The sequence below is a fragment of the Scomber japonicus genome, chromosome 21 (assembly GCF_027409825.1).
Source record: "Scomber japonicus isolate fScoJap1 chromosome 21, fScoJap1.pri, whole genome shotgun sequence".
Lineage (NCBI taxonomy): Eukaryota > Metazoa > Chordata > Actinopteri > Scombriformes > Scombridae > Scomber > Scomber japonicus.
In genome coordinates this window covers 10,264,656-10,289,769 of record NC_070598.1, presented here as the reverse complement: position 1 = coordinate 10,289,769, position 25,114 = coordinate 10,264,656, and the positions used below count along the sequence as shown (strand labels likewise).

Genomic DNA, 25,114 nt, shown 5'->3' with positions numbered 1-25,114 from the left:
TAATGTTTACTTCTTCATAACGCAGACACATCTGTTAGTGAGGTCAAACCCTCATTTGTAAATCATTTCCACATGTTTCGAGGAGAGTAACATTTTAAAACTCAACAGTGTGGTTACGTTTACAAGCATATTGAATGTCAGCATGCTTACATGCTTATTTTGCTGGTAGTGTTTCACAGTTTCATCTGATTTTGTTTAGTTTTGGTATTTTCGGTGAGTAAAACCTTTCTAGAGCAATCCAATACCAATCAATAATTAGCAAACTGGTGTGAGGCAGTTTAGCAGCATTTAATGAGGACAAACAAGGAGGTATTAGCCCATATTAGACCTGTTGCGAGGACCCTGGGGTGCTGTGATTGACAGGTGGTGGTTGTGAAAGGAGGGGGGATGGCAGGGGTCGCCTAGGCAGTGAACACCTCCCCCCCTCAGGGATTGTAATGAGTTTCTCCATGGCCGGCCCTCCACGCTGACCTTTGTCCTCCCATCTCTGCTGCTGCCACTGATCTTAACAGTCCACCTTACTAATTGTTAACATCACATTTCATCTCATGACAAGTAAAATCCTCTGATGGTAAAATTCCACCTGTTTATCAGGAAGTTTCAAGATACTGATGTAAAACAAAGTCAATTCAGCCTCTGACCAGATCATGAATGCTTTGTCTTTCCTGGGAAACTTCTCGGGGTCACAGGAGCCCAGAAAAAGTACAAGGGAGTTTGTGTCAGCAACAATAGTTACCATGGAGACTCAAAACAGACCGAACGAAAAGAGTTACTTAGCCAAACTGGTTGGCAAAAATATAAAAAATCATAAATGACTCTTCTTGGCTTTTTACTTGGTAAAGGTTTTATTGCAATAACAGTTAAGTTACAAGTATAGTTGTTGTCAGCGTGGTTTCTTCACCTGGTTCACTGTCTCTCCTCTGCTGCGCTGTGTGCAGCACACATGGAGGGTTCAGAGAGCAGAGGAGAGTAGTGCAACTATAAATGACAGCAAGACGCAGTAGAGACTCACACTGAGTAAATAACTATGTATGTTATTTAGCTAATTTGTGGTTAATTGATTAATGGTTCAGTGAGGGCGGGCCTCAGAGTCCTGTGTGTGTGTGTGTGTGTGTGTGTGTGTGTGTGTGTTGCATGCAGAGCAGCAGAGGAGAGACAATGAAGCTTGTACCCTACAGAGGGGCTATTCCTGTCGCATGGATGTGGTTTCAGTATGAAAGTATTGACATGTACCAGAAATTCATTGAATTTATAGAAAGTGTGCTATACCATGATGTGTAACATTATCTGGATATGAAAAGGCTTCAATTATGATTTGTATCGCACAGATATGTCTCTTGTTCTGATGAACCTACAGAGACGCTGCAGCTTCCCACCTCTTTACGGAGCTTTAGAGTGAGTTTCAGCTCATTGCTGCAACTTTACTGCTCTGGTTTACTTTCAGTGCTCTCAAAGTGTTGTTTTGGGCCGCAGCAGACATCTGTTCTCAGAGAGGAGGACAGTGATAACACTTGCTTGATGGAGGGATTGAAAAGAAAACATTTTTTTATTTGTGTGTGTGTGTTATGGATATTAATTGTTAACATCCTGCAAGAAAGTATGAAAGTGATCAATGGTCAAAAAATCCCAGCTCTACTTAAAAGATTCTGAAGGTTTCTGAAGGTGGCTCGGTTGGTTGTCATGGAGATTATACAGTATGTTGACATACTGCTTTTAATTTAATCTGTAGCACTTTTCTGACTTTTCATGTTGAAGTTCGGTCTTGACCTTGGATACAGCGGTTTGATAAACCAGCAAACAGCTCAAGGTCATTTCATTCATCTTTTCTGGAGCTTTCATCTGCTGATGTACGCCATCTGATATGGTTGAACACTAGAAAGAGCTTTCATAAAATGAGTCGAAGAAAACTGTTGAACAATCCATGTGAAGCTTTACATTATTCTGTATTGCACATTTTTCATTTCCATCATTATTCATCACATTTTTATTTATGTATTTTTTATTTATTTCATTTTTATCTTTAATTAACAGTCTAGAAATGAAATGATTGAGAGAGACAGAGGAGGTGCGGTGACATGCGACAAGTGTATCCAGCCAAACTCAAACTTAATATTGAAAATTGCAATTTGACATCATAACAACAGATGAATGAAATTAATTTTATTGATTAATTTTATTAAAAAAAAACATCCCGCATAGCCGTCACTGGCTCTCTCTCTCACTCTCTATCTCTATTTGTTTGCAGGGGACATCACTCAGAAGGGTTATGAGAAGAAGAGGTCCAAGCTGATCAGGGCATATGTCCCACATGCTGGAGGTAATTTAGCAACCTCTGACCTCCGCCACACACACCTCGCCCTCAGATAAAATATTCGATACTCAGCTCCGGGAGTATCGATCATGAGTATCATGACGAATACAGATGCGATTATACTGTACTCAGTCGATCCAGTCTTCAGCTGCTGCCATTAGCGAATGTAGGTTAAGACTCCCTAGAGCTCAGCTTGGGCCCTCTCCTCTGTATCTGAACGTGCCGTAGTCACTGCTCGTTGCCTACACACACACACAGGTACACACACACATACACAGCAACTAAAACACACACACTGCAACTAAAACACACACGCATCCATCACACACTCTGGTTTATCTTCATCATTTATCACAGGAACGTACGATAGGTGTAGCTGGGTCATGAATTACTGAGGGACATGGTGGATATTTTCAGAAGGCAGCATTACAGTTATCACATTATTTTATTTTATGTTATTTTTTTGAATTATTTCATTTTCTGAAGTCAGAAAAATATGATTTTTCTGCCGAATCCAATCATCTCCATGTTTGTTTTCTTTTTCGCACTGTATCTATTGCTTTTTGTGAAACGTGTATGTGCCTGTGTGTGTGCCTGTGTGTGTGTTTGTCTATATATGTGTGTGTGCGTGCGTGTATCTGTCTGCCTGCTTGTCCACTTGCCTCTGTAGGAATGGAGGGTCCCATGTCTCACAGGGCCCCGCTTGGCCCTCCCGCTGCTGCCCGTTTCCACCGGCGGCGAACTTCTGGCACGAGAGACGAACGCTACCGATCAGGTACAAGACCCCCACTGATCGGAAAAACAGAGACAAGCTAAAAGAGAGTGAATATTGAGAGACTTACACTCAGCAGGTGTGACAGAAATGAATGATGATGTTTCTCTGTAACTGCTGAATGTGGAAATAATCAGCTGTTTGCAAACAACTTCAACATATTAGCTTATAAGGTGATAACAAGTCAGTGTTAGGGTTAGGGTGTTCACTGCTTGTTTCTGATGAAAACTCAAAGTGGGCAAAAAATCAGTTATTGTAGGTTTCAATTATTATTATTATATTATTATAAAGTATTGAACCAACATTAAACACCACTCAATAAATTAGAAATAATATGCATCAGTTGAACATTGATTCTTTTTGCCAGTTATAGTTGTTTTTATTGATATTTTACTAGTCTTATTCATTGTCACTTCTTCACTACTTCAGCTACAGTATGTTGTTTTCCAAGAATTGAAATATCTGTCCTTTCATTGATGTTTAAATAAACCACTAAGATTAGCTCCAGCATAAAAACTGTGCACTCAGCCAGGAAAGTTTCATTTCTACCTCTGTGTTACATCACTCTTTCTCTCTCTGTATCCCTTCGAAGACGTCCACACCGAGGCGGTGCAAGCCGTATTGGCACGACATGTGGAGAGGAAGGTGGCTGTGCCCATGCCTTCCAAAAGACGTTCGCTGGTGGTGCAGACCTCCATGGATGCATACACGCCTCCAGGTGATGAGACATATACAAAAACACACATTAATTGTTGTTTAGCACATACTACGAAAGTACATCCATCTTCTAAGACTTTGAAATAGTTGCACAAAAGAAGGAAGAAGAGAGAGGAAAAGGGAATAATAAACTATTTTCTTCTTACACAGACAAACACCCACAAATCATCACACACACACACACACACACACACACACACACACACACACACACAGACACACGCACACAGTGGTTATCTGAACTGCACTGGGTTGTATTAAGCCTAAAATTTGACCCCATAGCAGCTGCCCTGTGCCCAGACAGGATTATGCTGTAATGCTGCGTCTCTGGTTCTCAGACGTTTTGAGTTCTGACAGAAACACACTCATTTCACTAAAAAACTGCACACACGCACATTTTCTGAGGTACAGAAACCCGCTGACAGACTTACAGCAAAAACAAACCACACACAGTTGTAATGCTGCAGTCAGCCATCAGCAATTGGAAAAATACTGATTATTAGCAACTTTTCAATGTTTTGTGCACTCTGTGACCACAAGCAGACGCTGGCTGAAATGGGATAGCGAAGTTGACCTTTACCTCCAATATGAGCTCATTAGATTGAACATAATCAGAGTTGAAAGCATAATTTTGCCGTTGATTGAATTTTAATGAAGGAAATGTAATAACTTTGTTCACTGATAATTTGCTTTTTAACCTTTGAGAAATCTCTTACGCAAAACCTGACATCTGCCCCAAGCCTCACGCACCTGAAAACTCTTATCATGTTTTCCCTACAACACCCTCCATCACTCTTTTGGGAAAAGTTTGAATCTGCCAGTCACGTTAGCTAAACTTAAGATTTCTGTTCACATTGACTGATAACTAATGAGCCTTCCTCTGCCTAATCAGCTGTGTTCAGATAATTAACTCCAATTTAAAGAGGTAAACTCTGCTTTCTGCAGCCTGAAGCCAGTTCGAACAGGTTTCCGTTCTTGTGGCTGCGCTACTTAAGCTGACTAATTATTGACATTTTGGGGCTGCAAGCTCAGGAGCCTGCAGTCTGTCAGTTAGAGGTCATAAAACCCCAGTGGTGAAAAGTGGTGACTCATGATCTGCTGCCTTTGAAGCATTTTGTTAATGAACTGAGACAATTACATATAAATATCCAATTAAGAGTATCAGATACAGATGTGGATATAAATGGTTACGGACAGTGTTTACTGACCTTACCTACCCCATAGGTTTACTTACCCTATATGGTCAAAAGTATAAAGACACCAGGTCACCCCACCCACATGTGATAGGTGAACATGTCAGTCCAAAACACTCAGCATTAAAGGATATGTTCACAGTTTGTGTGTCTTCAAATAGCAGTCAGGTGTCCTCACTGTAATCATTCTTCCTGTTTATACTGAATATTAAAAGATGCTTTCAGTGTAAGTGTAAGTACAGTAAGTGTAAAAATGGATGCAAAGCTTATATGAGGCTTCAGCAGTCTCAGTTAGTCATATCAAGTGGATGTCTGCCACATTTACAGTCTTTGTAGCATCAAATTCCCTATTTGTGTTTCACTGTTGAGTTGTGGTGGAAGAATAGTAACAAAAAGAGGGACTTTGGCATTAAAAAGACTTGATTTGACTCATTTGTACAGCTGAAGCTTCATATTAGCTTCAGATAATCTTTTAAATACATATTTGCATTTTTGGGGGAATTTGGCCTCCATTACTTACTAAGTGCATTATGAATGGTTCTAATGGTCAGTATGAGCAGGAGGAATGATTACAGCAAGAAAAAACGGTTTCAATGTTCAGTTGGGCTCCTGACTCTTGTTAAAAATTGTGAACCTATCGTTTCGATAAGATGTTGGAATCTGGCTGCAGGGATTTGTACCCGTTGCGCTGCAGGTTTATTATAAACCTCATCATGCCAGTCCTGAAGATATGTGTCCTTGAGTCTGAGGTGAAATTGAAACTGATATCGCCATGATCGTACCGTATAGATACTCTGTCTTTTTAATTGAATAGTTCAGTTATATAGGTTTGGGTGAACTTTTGCATTGACTTTTCCATTGTTAAGTCTTCCTCATATAGTTGAAGTTTGTGTGTAAAAATGTAACCCAAACAGGGAAAGCAACAGCGTTATATAGATGATATAAAGCTCAATAATAGTAGATAATAACAGAATTCATAAGTTAGATATTACTTTTGCAGGTAGTAGTAAGGGTCTATCTCATTATCCACACTGATGATACTGATGCACTTAAGTATGGTATGTAAACTAGTATTAAACTGTTTCAGATGTTACTTTAAGTATTATCAGCCATAAAAGATGCTTCTGTGTACAGTCTGGTATCTCCCTCCTCACAGTAGGGGGCTTCATATATGTGTTTAATGTAGATAAATAACAGAATAAACTACACCTGACTCACTCTCCTTCCAATCCCACTTAGATGATGTATTTAGAGCCAAATGTATCCCACAATTCATCACTGTCTGCTGCGTCACACAAGTCCAGCTGTTGGTGTTAATACACTGAAAAGCTGGTTTTAGGATCAACTAAACAGACATGAAGAAGTTGCAGCATAATGGATTTAGTGTTTAACGTTTATTATTGATGTGCAAAGATGAAATTGTTATTACCTCCACAGATGGGTTCTTCTTGTCGACACTGATAAGAATAATAAATCATGATTAACACTTTTAAGAGATGTGTTCCTTCAGTTTTTTAGCGGATACTTCCTTAATAGTTTTTTGTGCAGTTTCATGTACAGTAGACCTGCACGCTTCTAGATACCTCCATATAATATCTTAATTGTATCATTCCTGTCATAATACTATATGGTTGATTGTACCTGCTAAAACCAACACATATGTATGAGCTCCACTGATTCATAGTACAGTATTGTATTTCATGAGCCACAGAATGGCCTCATTAATCAAGCACTGAGCTCTGATGAACCTCTACACTTTTACAGTCTAAACAAGCACTTTGGCACTGCTGCAGATACCTGAAATTCATCACACAAGTGGCCACTTGACTGTAAACATCACAGCATTAAAGTTTAAGTGTGGGTTTTGGGATGGATTCAAAGTCTTTACTAAAACAACCCTTTTTAAATTCTTTCCCAAACATGGCAGGTTTGCATTGCTCGATATGTAAACACAACTTTTCTTTTCTCCTGACACATTTTTGATCTGGTTTATCCACATTTAGACACGCAGAACTGTTTTATTTTATGTTGCTGAATATAATATGCCAAAAAAGTAACCCAGCTCAGTGTTTCTTACTGTAAACATCTGTGTCAATCAGTGTCATTGTCTTACATGATGATGTGTTAATGTTGTTCTGTTAACAAATAACGGCGGTTACTGACTCTCACTAGGCCTGTCCCCCCTGTGCTCAGACTCGTCGTCGGGCTCAGAGGAGGAGGCGGGGCCAGGTGACGACATGTCGGGAATGGAGCACTGGATGAGCCGCCCTTCCCAGTTAGGCCCCGCCCACCTGGGCTCCACCTCCTCCTCGTCCTCGTCCACGCAGAGTGGAGGCAGCGGTAACGCCGGGCGTCTGGCCGACTCGCTGGCGCACACGCACATCTCGCACTCGCACCTGGCACACACGCACCTGGCACACACGCACCTGGGCCAGTCGCACCACCAGCAGAGCCACCTGTCACAGTCACACCATGGTAAGAGTTTATTGCTTCTCACTCGGTTGGTTGGACTCAGTGTGTGTGTTCTTGTGTGTGTGTGTGTGTGTGTGTGTGTGTGTTTTTGTGTGTGTGTATTTATAATTTCAAATCTGCACCTGTTAGTCTAAAACTGCCCTCTTTAACACTTTACTGTCATGTATGACAAGGACAAACAGTAAATAGTCACATTTTTACTTGAAAAATGACTGAAAGTATTAGACAATTATCAATATAGCTGCCGATTTATTTTCTGTCAATCAAATAATAGATGAATCGATTCATCATTGCAGCTCTAGTAGACATAGACTTGAATCTGCTGTTGATCTCCTCTCTGCTGACCTCATTGTTTCCTTTAACCTCCAAATTCAATTGTCCAGTGTTTCTATCCTGGAAAATTATACCTGGAATCATGCTTTCTGTATGTCTGTCATATGTTTGATCAGATTAAAAAATCAACTTTATTTAGGAATATTTACAGAGAGATCGCAGTATACAGTATATGGCAACAATGTGAGCCTTAGCTTATGTTCTTCAGTGATACAAATTCATTTATCCTCAAATAAATTTGCAATTAGTCAAATATCCAAAAAATAGTGAACCTCAAATTTGAGGGGCTCCTGGGAACCCTCTATCAGGCTGCTTCTTCAAAGCTTGAGTGTAGATGTTGAAAATGAATATATCTGGTTTTACAGATTTAAGGTTTATAGACTGTACACTCTTACACAGTTAATGTAATCTATTAATGTGAATGAATGCACTTTTTACATGATGTGCATATAAAATCCTAAATATTCTGATAGATAATTATTCTTTATTTGATCTTTATATTACATAGTGTCTTTTTTATTCACATACTGGTCGTACAGTATTTCACAGACATTTTCCCACTCAGATTCCTAATGCAATCTGTATCTTGACACCATTTATGATGCTGTGATCAATTTTCATTCATTATTCATTGATCGTTTCTGCCTAACATGCTGTAACATTGACTTGTCTCTCTCCTTTTTGTAATGTTATTTATTGCTCTAAGAATCCTTACAATGATATGCTACCTTTAGCTTTGCATCAGTGTGTAAACCTCAGAGTAAAGCAGCTGAACTGTACTGTATGTATGCATGAAGGCATCGGACACCTGTCTCTGAAGAGGAAGGGAGCTCTGAGTGTGGCAGAGAATGGAGGATCTCTGCGACGATCCTGCGAGTTTGGATCTGACATGCTATGGCCACCACCGCTGGAGTCAGACGGTACGTCCTGCCCAACGCATGCAGTGTTTCCCTTTGACTGTCAGGCGTCGTCAGGTTATGGTAACTCATTGTTGCTAACTTTAGAACTGCCTTCAGCAATTCGGGAAAAAACAGACAAGACTTTTCTTGGTCTTGACACGCTGCAGCATTTATGAAATGACACACTATGTAGCCTTTACTTTACATTCACTGCCATTACAACTTACTGCTAACATTTGCCTCTGCTCACATTCACCGTCACTTTTCAGCCACTCCTTCACCCACTCAGCCACTCACTGTGTGCGCACACACATTATGCACTGCCCTATTTCTTAAAAGGAGTTATGCTACCATAAGTTTCCTAGGCAACGACACAGAGGTTGACTCATGTTTCTGCTGCATAGAGACTCCCAAACGCTATTGATTTCCAAATGAATGGATATTTGGCATTAAAAAAAACGTTTTGGCCTGGCGGAGCTTCATGTTGGTCTGGTGACCCAACAGGTCTGTACAATTATAGGAGAAACACTGACATATATATTAAAAAGGTTTTACCTATTTCTGCAGGCTGTTGAAATGTGTTTATCAGACTAAAGTTTCATTAGAGTGCCGAGTGTCACAAATAGACCTCTGATATGTGCACAACATGTTTTTATACTGATTACAGGTCAAAGTCAGACAGAAAGTCAGCGTGAAACAAACATAGTACATCATTTTGATTCAACAAAGATCTGACACCTGTAAATGGTTTTTAGATGTGTGTGCTCTACACACCGTTTAATATTGATTTAAAGACATTGAAAAAAATATTTGCAAGCTTCATCATGTTTGAGTCTTTTAATGAAAGCATTTGATTTGTTGTCTCGGTTTATTTGTGTTGATGAACAGTCAAATGTGACCTTTGTAAAAGCAAGTTGTATATACACAGTTTACTCCTTGTATCATAAAATGTGCTTTTAATTAGAGCTGCAACTAATGATTTTCATTATCGATTAATCTGTTGATTGTATTGATTAATCAACCAGTTCTATACATTTGATCTATAATCTGTTATGGTGAAATATGTTATTTCACAGAGGACAGCTGTACTTTCAATTTATAAAGTATAAGGTATTGTATTGAATAACCATCCAGTCACACCAGACCTCAGATCCAAATGAACTAAAAACTAATCTGCCATCAAAAAGTCTTTAATTTCCTGTAGACGCTAAACGGTGACTCACCCCTAACCCTGACCGTTTGCCTGTTTGTCAGCCTGTTTTCTGCCTGTTCTCTCTCCATCTGCATGCTTCACTCTCTCCCTCTCTGTCTCCCTCCAGAGAATCACTCGGCCCCCCCGGATGTGACGGGCTACTCGTCGGATTCGTCCCACTCCCACACCGAGCGTCACCACATGGCCAATATGGGAACCATTGCAAGGAACACGCAGAAGTATGGCAACGCAGAGCGCATGGAGACAGGCGACGGTAAGACTAATCACCTTTACTGTGTGAAACACCGTCACAGTGTCGGCCTGATCCCAGCCGGAGCCTCTAACTAAAGAGTCTGAAGACACTCTGATAAAAATAGAAAGTCTTTTATCAGGAGTTGGGCTCAAATTGGACCACAGCCTTAGAGAACTGACCAATTACTCTATGTCTGTTGATGTCACTCCCCTGGATGAACAGCTTGGTCTTTTTTTTTTTTTTTCCTCCTTAGTGTTTCAAGGAAAGCTGATGAGGCGTCTCCCTGTTTTTTTCCAGCACGCTTCACAATCACACAGTCACAGTAAAAAAACAGAGAGCTGCTCAGAGCGACCACAGCCTGTAGGACACTTACTGTAGAGCAAGCTCAAGAAAAAGAAAAGAAGTCTGCTGCCTGGACTGTAGTCAGTTCAGTCAGACTGGAGCCAGCAAACCTCTGTAGTTTGTAACTGAAGATGGTTTTAGAGATTATTGTAAATTACAGAGCGATTCCTAAATACTCGTAGTAGGCTGAGAGCATCAACCTGCCAAAATCTGCAGGAGGAAACAAAGATGATAAACGATTAATCATTCAGTTATTTTTTTAAGCAAAAAATTATTTGATTCCAGCTTTTTAAATGTGGATATTTTCAGATTTCTTTGGTACTCTATGACAGTAAACTGAATATATAAAGTAAACTCTGGGTTTGGACTGTTGGTCGGGACAAAAAAGACATTTGAGGATATCCTCTTGGGCTTTGGGAAACAATGACCTCCATTATTTTCTGATATTTTATAAATCAGATTACTAATATATTGATTAATGGAGCAAACAGTCAACACATTAATCAGTAATGATAATAATCGTTAGCTGTAATTGTTCATTTGTAAGTCTGTAATTTCATCATGAACACTGATGTTCTTTATTAAGCGATGTTTGATATGAAATCAGCGATAATGTGGAAATTAGAAGATAAATCTAAGATAACAGAATTTTATCTTCACTAATGATTCGTCATCACTGCATACTTCTCCCTCTTATCCCCTCATATATTTATTTCATATGACGAAAATGTCTTTTTCCTAATGGTATATGTTCAGCTTTCTATTTACAGTGTGTGTGTTTTTTTTTTCTTTTAGCTTTTTCTTACACACAGCAGGTCTAATTATGACAGAATGATGTATATTTTTGAAACCTTGGAGTTACTTTAAAAGGTATTCAGCATCATCTTCATCACCACAGACAGCAGACGTTAAGTAGCTCTTAAGTGCTGCTTTGGGAGACGCGTGTAGGACATTTAAGAGCATCCGTAATAACCTCTATGATCGATCTTTATCAGGATACAAAGCCCTGATCACAAGCCTGATTCTAGTCCATTTCACTATAAATTACTATTACTCTCAAGGAAGGTGTTACTGTTGCTGCCATGGTATTCATTTCTTCATGCGTGTGGTTTTCCTTGTAGGGGTCCCAGTCAGCAGTCGTGTGTCGGCTAAGATCCAGCAGCTCGTGAACACGCTGAAGCAGCCTCGCAGACCTCCACTACGAGAGTTCTTTGTCGATGACTTTGATGAACTTCTAGAGGGTTAGAGGCCGTCGTCTGTCTGTCTATCTGTCTGTCTATCTGTCTTTAGTTACATTACCTGATGTGTGACTTCACACTTTGGAGTCATTGAGTTTGTTTTAAAGTCCAGAGGGAGGCAACAGGAAAGGTTTTTTTTAGGGATATGTATTGCTGGGCATTTTTTGCTTTTAATCCACAGCTAGTAGTGGAGAAGCAGACAGACCTTGTGTTGAGTAGATGACCCCAAATGGTCCTTGTGTCAGTCTAACAGGATGTAAAATAAAGCTGGGCATATACTGTACTTGGTATTCAGCAACAGGCAGTTAGTGTAATCAATTAGAAGTAATATGGATGCAAATATCGTTATTTAGTTTGTTTCGTAAAGAGTCCATTCTGGTGCATTTTTGAGCAGATATGATGGAGGGCAGCCTAATGCAAAGAAATACAGGAAGTAATAATCAGTCCTTATCATTTTTAGTGTTTTGGGTTTTGTGTTTGTATTAAAAACCCGCCAGGAAGTATCCTTCCCACGTATGAAAAGGGTCCTACTTGAAGTGTACACAGAAGGAACGTAGAAATATTTTGGTTTTGATTTCAACTGTGCTACAAAATCATCCAGAAATTTACACGTGACTGAACGATGAAGTTAAACCATTGGTCGGCTGAATGCTGCTACAGTACTTCCTGTATCCGTTTTTAAATTAAAAGCCTTCTAGTGTTTCATACACAGTCCAGCCATAGACTGTACGAGGTTTTAACCTAATCTTGTTAACAGTTGCTCACTTTGACATCTTGCATTTCCATCAGTGTCAGAACATTGTTTGTGTCTGTGTAAAGAGCCTCATACTGTATGTCTCATGTGTCATGTCTGTCGGCTCTGTTTTCTATCTCTTTATTTCTCATCTGCAATCTTGAAATGTTTCCTTGTTCATGTTTATTTCAAATATGAAAGTAAAGAACAAGAATAACATAAATAACCATCTCATAAATAAACATCATAAATAAATATTACATGTCCAAGAAGGAGGAAAAAGTATGCAGTTATATGGTCCTACAACTTCTTCATAACTCAAACAATGAACTCAATATTTGTCATACAGTATATACTGTAAAGCTCACAACCAACCAATTCTGCCCAGTGTCATAATGATGATATATGATATAATTCAGACAGTTACCACAGTGTTTATCTTCCTCACTACACCTCTTAAAATTGATTTTTTTTTTTTTGGTATATATTCTTGACCTGATTTATATATCCACTTTACTTGATTTCTATATACACAAATTGAAACACACACACTCTTCAAAGTGGTTTTAGAAAAACTACTTTCTAGTTTTGGAAGAAAAATGTTATGTTTTCACTTTCCAGTATATTTTGAATGCATTTGACAGTCGGTTTTAAATAACTGCGGTGTGGTCATGCAAGATAAAGTTGAGCTCAGAGGTTGATGCTGTGGTTAAGACTCTCTGTTCACACAGGAATCACTTTTTATAACAATGGCTCAGGGTTGAATCCTGCCAGATCCTTCCTCATCCTCCAACTCGATATTAAAGAGAATCATTAGTCCAGTCACAGAGCTTACACATTCACATAGTATATCTGCGTTAATAACAAGTAGATTTAATGAATTATCAGTTCATAGAAGTGTGATTATATATGTGATTATTATCACAGCTGCCTGGAGTGTTTTCATCGTAAACAAACTGTGAGCAGTGAAGGTTTGTGAGCCGTGCTTTAACGACACTTATCTGTCTCTGCATCTCCAGTCCAGCAGCCGGACCCCAATCAGCCTCGGCCGGAGGGGGCGGAGATGATGCCCGTGCGAGGAGAGGCGCTGGGGGTAGTCACCAACTGGCCCCCGTCCCTGGAGGCGGCACTCCAACGCTGGGGAACCATCTCCCCGAAAGCCCCCTGCCTCACCAGTCTGGACACGGCAGGGAAGCCTCTCTATGTCCTCACATATGGTAACCTCATGTTGTTTACTCACCCTGTTGTTTACAGAAGTTATTTGTGCTGCGCTAAAATAAGCTGTAAGTTGATTCTTGCTCCAAGCTGCTCTGGACGCCCAAATTAACTTTTCAATTGCTTGTAGAAGAAGATTTAAACACAAACACTCCGATGTAGAGCCTTCACTTTTGTGCTTTCACTTCCACATAATATATCATAAGTAGTCTTTATTCCTACCATATATTGAATCTTATTGAAAGTTTACTTATCTGAAATTGTATTCCTATTACAACCTGCTTTGTTTTAATGCTTCATTTAAATGTTTTATTATTTTTAAAACAATTACTGGTAAAGCACTTTGAGCTGCATTGTATTTGTGAAAGCTGCTGTACAATAATGTTATTATGATGATGATGTATTATCTATACACAACATGCATACAGTACATTTGAATCCCACCTGTGTGCTGATTTGTGCCGATTTCTAATCAGATTGTACAAATGTATTTGAGAAGTTCATAATTAGATTAAAGAACAAGAAAAAGAAGTGAAATCCTGATACTATAGTTTGTTAACGTAGCCTTCAGAGCCAGGAGAAGCTTCTGGGAGATAACCAATCATGGGGAAGGGGACTTTAAAGAGTCAGGAGCTAAAACTGCTGCTTTCAGGCAGAAGCTGAACTAAAGGGCTGCATGAAGGGCGAGTATAAGATAGATAGGGGTTTTCTTAAAATGTAAATCATACAAAGATATTCCAGTATAGAGCTGGAAATGTGCATGATGCGTCCCTTTTAACACATTTAAGGTTTAGCTTTTACTTTAGGCAGGTACGACATGTGAGACAGCTGCTCAGTAATTAAATTGATAATGATACTTTATTATCTGTCTGACAGTATTTGACTGATCATGTCCTGTCTTTGTTTCACTCTAATTAATTAGAGCCAAATGCTGCAAAGTTGTGAAAGTAAAGAAGGTGTTTTGAGTCCAACAGCTCAGTTACTCACACTCGGGGTTGAACATGAACACCTAAAACATTTTCCTGTAGGGACATTGTGGTGATGATACAGCAATAAAAGTTATTAATATTAATCATTAGGTTGAAAAGCTTCTGAAACAACATTAAGAGTGATTGTGCAATTATCAGAGCCACTCATACTGTATTGCAGGATTCAATATTTAATAAAAGAAAATATTTTCAAAGTGTATCAGTGAACATACAGACAAAAATAACTCAAAATGACTCTGATTCCATAAATAATAAAAGTGACCTCTACAGACTGCTGAAAACTCCTAAATGGAATCACTTTAGATCGTTTACTTCTTTCATCGACTGCATTCTCTCAGAATAGAAACCAAGGCACACCAACACTCATATCCTGTGAACTCTGCCTACCCCCCCCCCCCCCCCCCTCATATCTCTCTCTCTCACACCCTTGTATCCTGTGTCCTACTCCCTGCAGGGAAGCTCTGGTCTCGCAGCATCAAGCTTGCCTACAACATCCTCCACAAACTGGGCAGCAAGCAGGAGCCGATGGTGCGACCAGGGGATCGGGTGAGTCACACTCCTCCACTGTGGCGGTGTTGTTAGTTTGTTCAATATGTTATAAGTCTGCAGTGATTCAGCAATGCAAGACTGTTCTTTATAAAACTTGTTTCCTATATATTTGTTGATAGGATGTTTGTGTTCTGTGTAAATTTGCAGCAGGTTTTTTAAATCAAGACGTTTCTATTTGACAACTAGATTTCTTGTTTTACTTCTTTTCGTTCCTGTGTATATTATTTGTAAGCTTACTCAAAGTCACATGTTTTAAAGGAATAGTTCAGCATTTTGGGAAAGACTGTCATCTTATTTGCTTTCTCGCTCAGAGGAAACAGGAGGAAACTGCTAGCCTTGCTCTTAAGCTCACAAATTAAAATCTTTTTAATTATCCTGTTTGTTTAAAGGACCAGTGTGTAGGGCATTAGTGGCATCCTGTAGTGAGGTTGCAGATCTCTAGAGCCAGTGTTTGTTTTTTCCATTCTGGGTTACGATAGAAACATGGTGGTGACATCCATGGATGAGTACGCTCCCTATGTAAATATAAAGGGCTCATGTAAAGAACAAAAACACAAGAATTATATAATTATTATTATTTTCTGGTGATTATACAGTAACTAAAACACACTTATGAATATTATGCTCAATTTCTGTTCCTCTAGTCTCTCCCTCTAGATATCTAGCCTCTAAATTCTACACAGTGCACCTTTAATACATAGAATTTATGCATTAGAGTTTAATAATTAATTAATTACTCGATTAATCGATAAGTTGATCAACTGATAATTAATAAGAAAGTATTTTGATAATTGAATGATTACTTTAATAATTTTTCAGAGCAAGCATGTCAAAAGATTTGCTGCTTTTAGCTTCTCAAATGTGATTTTTAAAAAATGTTTTTCTTTGTCACACATGACAATATTTATGTTAAACTGTAGGTCAAAGTAAGACATTTAAAGACATAATATTTGACTCTGGGCCTTTTTACTATTTTCTGACATTTTATAGGCAAGAAAATACTCAACAGATTAATCAATAATGTAAATAATCATTAGTTGCAGCCCTAGTTAAAACAACAAGTTGTGGTTTCAGAGGGATTTAAGTGCCGGACTGTTTCTTTGCCAGCACCAGTTGCCAGGCAACCAGTGGCAAGAAATGATCCCACTCACAACCCTCATCTTCTTCTACAGATTTAAACATATGAGCTCTAACATGTTCATTAGTGAGCTGTAGAGATGGTCGGCACATTTTGTTACCTTTGCAGAGAGCTGCCAGCTGTCTGCAGTTTTAATGCTAAGCTAAGCTAACCAGCTGCTGGCTTCATATTTATGGTACAGATATGAGAGGATTGTTGATCTTCTTATCTAATTCTTAGTAGGAAAAAGTGGATGACCCAACATTTCAAACTCGTTTATATTTACTCGTTGCTAAGAAACTACTCAGAGGTTCATAAGATTTATTTTCTCTGTCATAAACACAGGATCTGGTTGACTCAGAAAGAGGCTGATCCTATATGCTTCCCCCCACAGGTGGCGCTGGTGTTCCCCAACAATGACCCAGTGGCCTTCATGGTGGCCTTCTACGGCTGTCTGCTGGCTGAGGTGGTCCCAGTTCCCATAGAGGTGCCGCTTAGTCGCAAGGTATCACATTAAATCCATCTGCATTTTGTTTACGGAGAAGTAGTCACACCCTGTCACCAGGCTGTCCTGTACAGCAAATCAAACGCTCCCTGTCGCTGATCTTTAGTCATCAGTGCAGCTCTGCAGCTCATTTCCTTTAGTTTGACACTGAGGCTGCTCAGCAGGATTAGTTTCTGTTTGGGAGGTCAGGTAATTTATTTTTTTACGGCGCTGCTGTGAAATGTTTATCCTCTCCAGTTCGTCCACGTCTGTTTTTCACATCGTACCCAGGAGTGAATTTCAGCTCCAGACTCCTGCTGTGTTTCATTTCAGTCCTGTTTGTGTGGACAACTCAGTGGTACAGCAGACTGTTGAAACAATGTTTTGGATCTTCAGTTTCTGCTATTTGTGTGCAACAAGCATGTCTGACAAAATTACCCTGTTTGAACAGTGAGAAGAAAAACAAGTCAGAGACCCAACATGTTGGAAATACAAGAAACAAGCCCTCCTTCTGCTCGATATCACAGAAAAATACTGTCAACAAATCACGTTACAGCTGTTGATCTTGGTGCCGTCAACTGCTGGGATCTAGTGACTACCTACAGTTTCTGAACGATTCCCACTTTGACAAAAAGCTTTCCGAAAGGAACTGAATTTTACACTCTCGCTGTTTCTGTCGTAGTTTTTATCCACTCTGGACCCTCTTTGGCTCATGTCTGATTGAATGTGCAGCAGTGTGACCTGTGAAGGGTTGGCATGGATGCAGAGTGATCACTCTGCAGCAAAAAATGACTTTTGCTTCACATTGATCTTAAACACCTTCCCCCATCCTGCATTAGTGCTGCAGGATTTTCCATAAAATTTCTGTTCACGCTTGATAAAAAGTGCAGCAGCAGTGCAGGGAGCAGCACTTCTTTATCAGCTACACCTGTCCTATGTGTGTGCATGTACATTTTTTTGTAGAGGTTGTCTGAAAGGTGAAGCAAGAACCTGAAGAAGAAGATGCTTTTAGTTTTTTTTTTAAGTGAACTGAAGTAACTATCTTATTTCTCCCTCCCTGTATCGTCCAATAGGATGCCGGCAGTCAGCAGATTGGATTCCTTTTGGGCAGCTGTGGTGTTACCGTGGCGTTGACCAGTGATGCTTGTCATAAGGGTCTGCCTAAGAGCGCAACAGGGGAGATACCACAGTTCAAAGGTGAGAGTGAAAGTCATCAATCATAGCTGCATTGTTTTCTCTGTGTGGTGGGTGGGAGGGGGGGGGGGCGTTTGGCCTGTCTGTTCATATAATGAGAGAGTAGAGAGTGAGATTCAACTGAAAATCTAAATGACACCTACAACTAAAACACAGTTATTAAACAGATAAGATGTTTGTGTGTTCATAATATTTATCAAATGACTCGAGGTGTGAACTATAGTTTGTGATTGACGCTGTGATGAACTGAAAGTGTCAAGTTGTTTTAAGTGATGATAGTTTCAACATATGTGTGAATCGTTTTACTTTCCTCTTTTTTCTCTCTTCATTTTTGGTGAGATGTAAAACATCAGATTTTCCTTTTCTGGGTTTGATATCCATGTAAATGAAGTTCTCTCTCTGTTCTTTTCTCAATGCATCATTTTTTTTCCTATCCCTCTTTCTGCAGGTTGGCCCAAGTTATTGTGGTTTGTAACAGAGTCGAAGCACCTTTCCAAACCTCCCAGAGACTGGTTCCCCCACATCAAAGATGCAAACAATGACACTGCTTACATAGAGGTGAGCTAAGTTTTTCTCAATATAAATGTGTGTGTTTGGTCGTTTTACAGAAACATCAAAATAAAAAATCACATCTTGTGTTCAGTAGTTTAACTTAGTTGGTCCTCAGTATTTTACTTTATAACTTGTGTCCATTTCAAATGAACAAATTACCCTTTGATTTTCATAGTTAAAGATAAAATATGGATTTTGTCAGACTCAGCAGGCTACAAAACTGTAGTAAAAGTGTCTTCCTCTCATTTCAATGATCCATCTGTTGTTTCTCACTCAGTATAAAACCTGTAAGGACGGCAGCGTGCTGGGAGTCACAGTGACCAGGATCGCTCTGCTCACACACTGCCAGGCTCTCACCCAATCCTGCAGCTACACTGAGGGTAAGCACACACAGACACAGACACACACATTCACAGAGTCTACAGTCTATAGGTCATACTTTAATTATTTAACTCTTTCTGTCTGCAGCTGAGACCATAGTGAACGTTCTGGACTTTAAAAAGGATGTGGGTCTGTGGCACGGCATCCTGACGGTAAGACCTGTATACTTGATGTTAAAGGGTCAGGGTTCATGACCTCCATTTCCTGCTTATTTTACACCCTGTGCACTGGAGCTGGGGGTAAAAGCAATGAAGACAGGGTGACAATCACAGTATTTGCTTTTCTAGCAAAAAATAAAAATGAAAAAAAAGATTAGCACAAAGCTTTTCAAAGCTGTGTAGGTAATATTTGAGCTACAGAAGTGTTCCTGTGTTTTAATATTGTAACAACATAATCCAGACTGTCAACATGTCAACTTTTAAATGAAAAAAAAGGGTAATTATGCAAGTTTTATAAGAAGTCCTTTCAGCTTTAAATGTTAATGTGTAATTATGTGTGTGCGTGTGTGTACCATGCAGAGTGTGATGAACATGATGCACGTGATCAGCGTGCCATACTCACTGATGAAGGTCAACCCTCTGTCATGGATCCAGAAAGTCTGCCAGTACAAAGGTCAGACACGCACTCCACCTGTCACTCAGCTCAGTTGCTTCACTCCATTCACCTGTCTGTCAAATAGATTAAATGCTAATTTTCTTTCTGTCTTTTTGGTGTGTGTGTGTCTATGTGTGTGTGTGTGTGTGTGTGTGTGTGTGTGTGTGTGTGTCTGTGTGTGTCCCTCTACAGCCAAGGTGGCCTGTGTGAAGTCCAGAGACATGCACTGGGCTCTGGTGGCCCACAAGGACCAGAAGGACATCAACCTGAGCTCGCTGCGCATGCTGCTGGTGGCTGACGGATCAAACCCCTGTAATGTCAAGCTCAGCCTCCACAGAGAAGCTCTGTCACTAACTGGGGACTTTAGAGAGGTGTATTTGAGATAGAGAATGTCAGGGATATGGATAAACTCTCTTGGGAGATCGGGAAACTGGGTCACTCCACAGGAATAGGAATCAGCCTAATTGAAGCTGAAAAACAGCAGTAGGAAACCAGGAAATGATCATTTTTTCAGGTCGATACTGGTGATTTTGTATATTTTGACCATTAACTACAAATTCTATGTTTTCATTACTGCAGACTAAGGCGGAACGATTTTGATGAAAATATGTAAATGCAGTTATTTTGACTGATATTGCAAGCGTGATATGATTCACAATATTAGAGGGAATGATCATTTTTACATAATATTTTCATTCTTATGATAATGGTGTGATTTTTGTGGGGATCAGTAGTACCAAACAAATATATTTTCTCAAGTTTATAGAACATGAAATCTCAGGACACATTTTGTCTTATAATATATAATATTACCCTTAGTGAGATTTGATAATTGCAGTAGGCCATATTGCAATTTCAATAAAATTCCAGAAAAACCTCATTCAGATTGAAAAAGTTTATTTTCCTGTCCTGTACACTGACTGTAAAAATATCATATTATGAATGTCAGTATAGCACACAGTGTCTATGATTAGTATGTAGTGTGAGAAAGGGCTTTGGTTTGATTTTCTGACTCATCATTTCAACCTACAATCATTTGCAGACAGTTCATCAGTATGGACGATATCCTTAAATACTCCATCAGTGGGGATTTTTCAGATCTGTTGCCACCATTGCCACCATGACGTTAACAAAAACATAAAGAACATCTTCTACATCTACAGTGATGTAGTTATTTAAGATTAAAATAAATCAAAACCATTGACAGTAAAGTGTTTAAGTGTATTTCGTCATTTAGGGACCAATAAAATGGATTTCACACATTTTTCAGCAAAGTCACTTGATGGCTGTTTGATTCCTGTGCACACCTCAGGAGTTGAACACCTGAGCGAACCTGTTCTCACAGTTTCTTTCTCTTTCTGTCTGTCAGGGTCCATCTCATCCTGTGATGCCTTCCTCAACGTCTTTCAGACTAAAGGGCTGAGAGGCGAGGTCATCTGTCCCTGCGCCAGCTCCCCCGAGGCCCTGACAGTCGCCATCAGGAGGTACAGAAACATACACACATTCACATAAACACACATACGCACTCTCTCCTACTTTACATACACAGAATACATGAATATGCAAATATTTGAGCACACATGAACAGAAATATGCAAATATACAAATCTCACACCGCCACTCACCTACTGTATGCAAACATGCACCAGCAGTACACAGCGTCTGTATTTGTGTGTGTGTGTGTGTTGTCTTCAGGCCAGTGGAGGACAGCAGCCAGCCTCCGGGCCGAGGTGTCCTGTCCATGCAGGGTCTGAGCTATGGCGTCGTGCGAGTCGACACCGAGGAACGCCTGTCAGTGCTCACAGTGCAGGACGTCGGCACTGTCATGCCAGGAGGTATGTCCGTGTGTGTGTGTGTGTGTGTGTGTGTGTCAGTGATGTAACAAAAGATGAGTTTCAAACTTTAATTGAGGGGACACTTTGGCAGCTCTTCACAGCTCTGACAGCGCTCATTTACAGTTTACAGTTCAAAAATCACAGCATCACAGCAGTTTATGTTGGGATTTAACATCTTCACAGTTGAAGCAGGATGTTTGTGGTGTCACAGCAGGATGTGATGGAGAGACAAAAGCTGAAAAAACAGGTGTAGATACATCAAATCTTTGTAAATTTCATCACATTATTGGTCAAAATGTTTTTCTGCCTGTGCACCACCAAATACCCACTGACAGATATCAAGTTTTAGTTCTTTTAGTTTTGACGTACATAACCTCAGGCGTACATTCAGTACTAATATTGGATATTAGGGCTGGGCCAAAAAATCGATTTTTATATTAATCGCAATCTCACAAACTGATGTGATGTGTGTTTTTTGTAAATATGACTTATGATGTATTGTCAAGCGTTTGGTTCAACCTGTTCTTGTTTAAGGAAAGAAAATCACAATAATTGAAATGTAAAATCGAATCGCAATACTTGTTTAATCAGAATCGCAATTTAAATCTAATCGGGACCCAAAAATTGTTAGAGAATCGAATCGGCACAAAAGCATATCGGCCCAGCCCTAGAAAATATCCAGCAGGATGTCAAGATGAGTCCCAGAAACTGAATTAAAAGAAAGTCTTGTCATGTATGTACATATTGTGAACTGTAAAATGAACAAGTCCTGATTTTGTATCATTGTGACATTCAAAATGTAGGTTTAGATAACAGAATTAAAGGAGAAGTGTGTTCATTATTATATATTCATGTTGCAGACATCACCTAATTATCATGCAAAGACACTGTGTTTTTCTGTGTGTGCTTGTATAAAAATGTGATCACCAAAGCTCTCTCCTCCTCTGAAGAGTTGAACTATGGGTCTTCAGTGGTGTCACGCACCGAATGGCAAAAAATCCATTAAGTCCATTAAATAGTAGAGTTTGTTATAAGGGCATGTAAGTGTGTCGCCTCTCCTTTTCATCATTGTCCAACTCTGGGATCGCTCTCTCACCTCTTGACTGAGAGAGTTAAGTAGGATCTGCTTTACATTTTCAAGAGCTTTGAACTCCTGAAAGAAAAGAAAAAAATAAAACAATAAAGAGAGAAGAGTTTTAATATGACTGCAGATCAATCAGCTGCGTTTTTAGTTTCCTGGGAAAAAAGTTCCATAGATAGTTTCAATAATACTGAACATGAAAAAGCTTTTAGTACGTCAAACATTGTCTGCTCAGATCCTAATGACCAATCCACGGAGGACAGTCATATTATTCATAGGCTGACATTCAATTTAAGACAATGTCAAGAAACCATCAAACCTGCTCTCCAATATTAAAAACGATTATTCTTGTTATGGATAGAAATAGTTATATTATTTTTCAGTTAACCCACAAGGTTCACATTAAGATTTTCACTTTTTATTGTAACATGTGTTTTAGTTTTGTCATGTGATGGTCTGACTGTCTCTGAGCTCATGAATAACCTGCTAGACTAGAGACAGAGATACACAATCACTGACATTTTGCTCATATAATTAATTAGATGTTAAATCTTCTAATGAAAACTGTTGCTGATTACCTTACCTTATGTTGATCTGGTTTCATTGACTTATTACAGTGTATATTAACCCATTAAAATAACTCTTTAAATTCACTATGCCATGAGTATTTTTGTGTCCTTAACATGTCACAGATTTAAATGATGTTTTAATATAAAGCACGATGTTTGAAAAATGCAATAATAACCCAATATCACCAATTTAACAACTTGTGGGAAGCATTTGAATTCTTATGTGAGCTTTATTTCCATTAAATACGACACCGAATAATGAGATTTCAGTGAGAAGCTGTTTTTTTTATTCAGGCCGTACCAAAACCTGATCACCATAAATGACAATTAAGCTTGTTTGTCTGTGAGATTGCAAGCCCGTTTATCCTGATGATGTAAATAGAATCCACACATGAGGAAGTGAAGGTCTGTCTCCTATAATCCACAAAGCAGGCAGTAATCTGCAGAAGGGAACGTGTAAACCCTGTTGATCAAACACACAGGCTGCCTGCCACTGCTCATCAAATACCACTGCCACAGACTCCACCCTGTGTTCACTGCGGGAACTACGCCTGCACCATAACAAAGAGGGAGTTTAGTCACGTATCACCTTCGTCGAAGTCTGTTTGTGAGCAGAAGGAAACTGAGCAGTGACTTTCTGAGATCGATCGCTCTGATTTACAAAAAAAGTCTTTCTTAACTCTAAATAACATAAACTACACAGGCATCTGCTTCCTGTTCAAACATTACATGCTGAAGATATTCTGTTTTTGATCCAGTTCTTCAAGTAACCTGCTTTTAGGTCGACACACACTGCACCAGACATCATAATTGGGTTAGAACAACCTACTTTAAGCACAAACTCTTTGAATAATGTGATTAAAACAGGTGCACTGGAGTGAAAGCTATTACAGGTGGGAATTTCCTTGTAGTTTGTTAATGGAAACAAGTCGAATCTCAGTCTGTATTAGTCTGTATAAAAAGTTCAAAGTCTGTATTTAATCAGTTTTGTCAGGTGTAGAAGATTAATATTGCATCTCTGAGGTAACAGGTATTTCACAAAGTTAAACATGACTGGGTAAATCAGATCTGTGCACCTGTTTATAATTCATCAAAGAAAAGAGGGTCAGTTTGTGCTCAGATTAAAGCAGGTATACTGCCGCTTCATGTCGAAGTGGGTCGATACCTTGCTTTGGAGGAGGAAAGTCTAATTTTCCCAGCGTGTGATCTGATTTTGTACATAATCTCCAGAACAAAGTCATGTCCAAAAAAAAGCACCTCATGTTTTGGTCTTTTAGATGAATGTATTTTTGGGCTGACAAGTCTGCTGACATGTTTTAGGATAAAGCTCAAAAAACCGAAACATGAGTTGGGATTTAGCTGTTTTTTTTAAAGGCAGAGCACCTTACTGAGTTTCAGTGCAGGAGATGTGCAGCCATTTCCTCTTATGGACGATCATTTTGCTTTTTTTTTACTGCCTGTTGTTCGGTACGGTTCGTAAATTTCGTGGATATGACTGAAACGGTTGTCTGAAAAGGAGATGTGGGATTTCTTAGATTAATTTGTGACTAACCACAGATTAAAAAACGCATTCATTCATTCAGCAGTGTCTCTGTTTGTCTCCGTCTCTCTCCCTCTCAGGCCTGGTGTGTGTGGTGAAGCCTGAAGGCGTCCCTCAGCTCTGTCAGACAGATGAGATCGGTGAGCTCTGTGTGTGCTCCATCGCAACCGGCACCTCCTACTACGGCCTCACCGGCATGACCAAGAACACTTTTGAGGTGAGGCAGCCTGCAGTGTGTCTGTTTTATGACACTGGTTGTTGGTATTTTTACTGTAAATGATTTTTAATACCAGGTCAGCACGTGTATTAATGTTACAACACACACTAGAACATACATTTTCAACATATAGTGACTGGATGTAGAAACACTGGCTGTTTTTACATGTTTTTACTTATTGCTTGGATTTTGTGTTAATATAGCTGCAACAGTTAGTTTGCTGGTTTTCTTGGTTTTTACATTCCATCACATTGAATATTTTTGGGTAATGGACTGTCATTTTGTGCTCAAACATATTGTGATTATGTATATACCAAACAAACTGAACTTTGAATTAAATAA

General features: G+C 39.3%; 1 protein-coding gene across 1 annotated transcript in view; it reads left to right on the top strand.

Annotated features, from left to right (window-relative positions):
• The window catches only part of LOC128382268 (disco-interacting protein 2 homolog C-like), a 60,802-nt gene that overhangs the window by 14,212 nt on the left and 21,476 nt on the right, over positions 1-25,114 (top strand). Inside the window, exons 2-19 of the mRNA XM_053342264.1 lie at positions 2,246-2,317; positions 2,982-3,086; positions 3,676-3,801; positions 7,187-7,384; positions 10,008-10,163; positions 11,606-11,725; positions 13,475-13,672; positions 15,114-15,205; positions 16,720-16,830; positions 17,883-18,006; positions 18,452-18,561; positions 18,833-18,935; positions 19,024-19,088; positions 19,455-19,548; positions 19,723-19,842; positions 20,900-21,014; positions 21,226-21,365; positions 24,636-24,772. Of these exons, the coding sequence (XP_053198239.1) occupies positions 2,246-2,317; positions 2,982-3,086; positions 3,676-3,801; positions 7,187-7,384; positions 10,008-10,163; positions 11,606-11,725; positions 13,475-13,672; positions 15,114-15,205; positions 16,720-16,830; positions 17,883-18,006; positions 18,452-18,561; positions 18,833-18,935; positions 19,024-19,088; positions 19,455-19,548; positions 19,723-19,842; positions 20,900-21,014; positions 21,226-21,365; positions 24,636-24,772 (2,186 nt within the window). The remainder of the gene's footprint in view (positions 1-2,245; positions 2,318-2,981; positions 3,087-3,675; positions 3,802-7,186; positions 7,385-10,007; positions 10,164-11,605; positions 11,726-13,474; positions 13,673-15,113; positions 15,206-16,719; positions 16,831-17,882; positions 18,007-18,451; positions 18,562-18,832; positions 18,936-19,023; positions 19,089-19,454; positions 19,549-19,722; positions 19,843-20,899; positions 21,015-21,225; positions 21,366-24,635; positions 24,773-25,114) is intronic.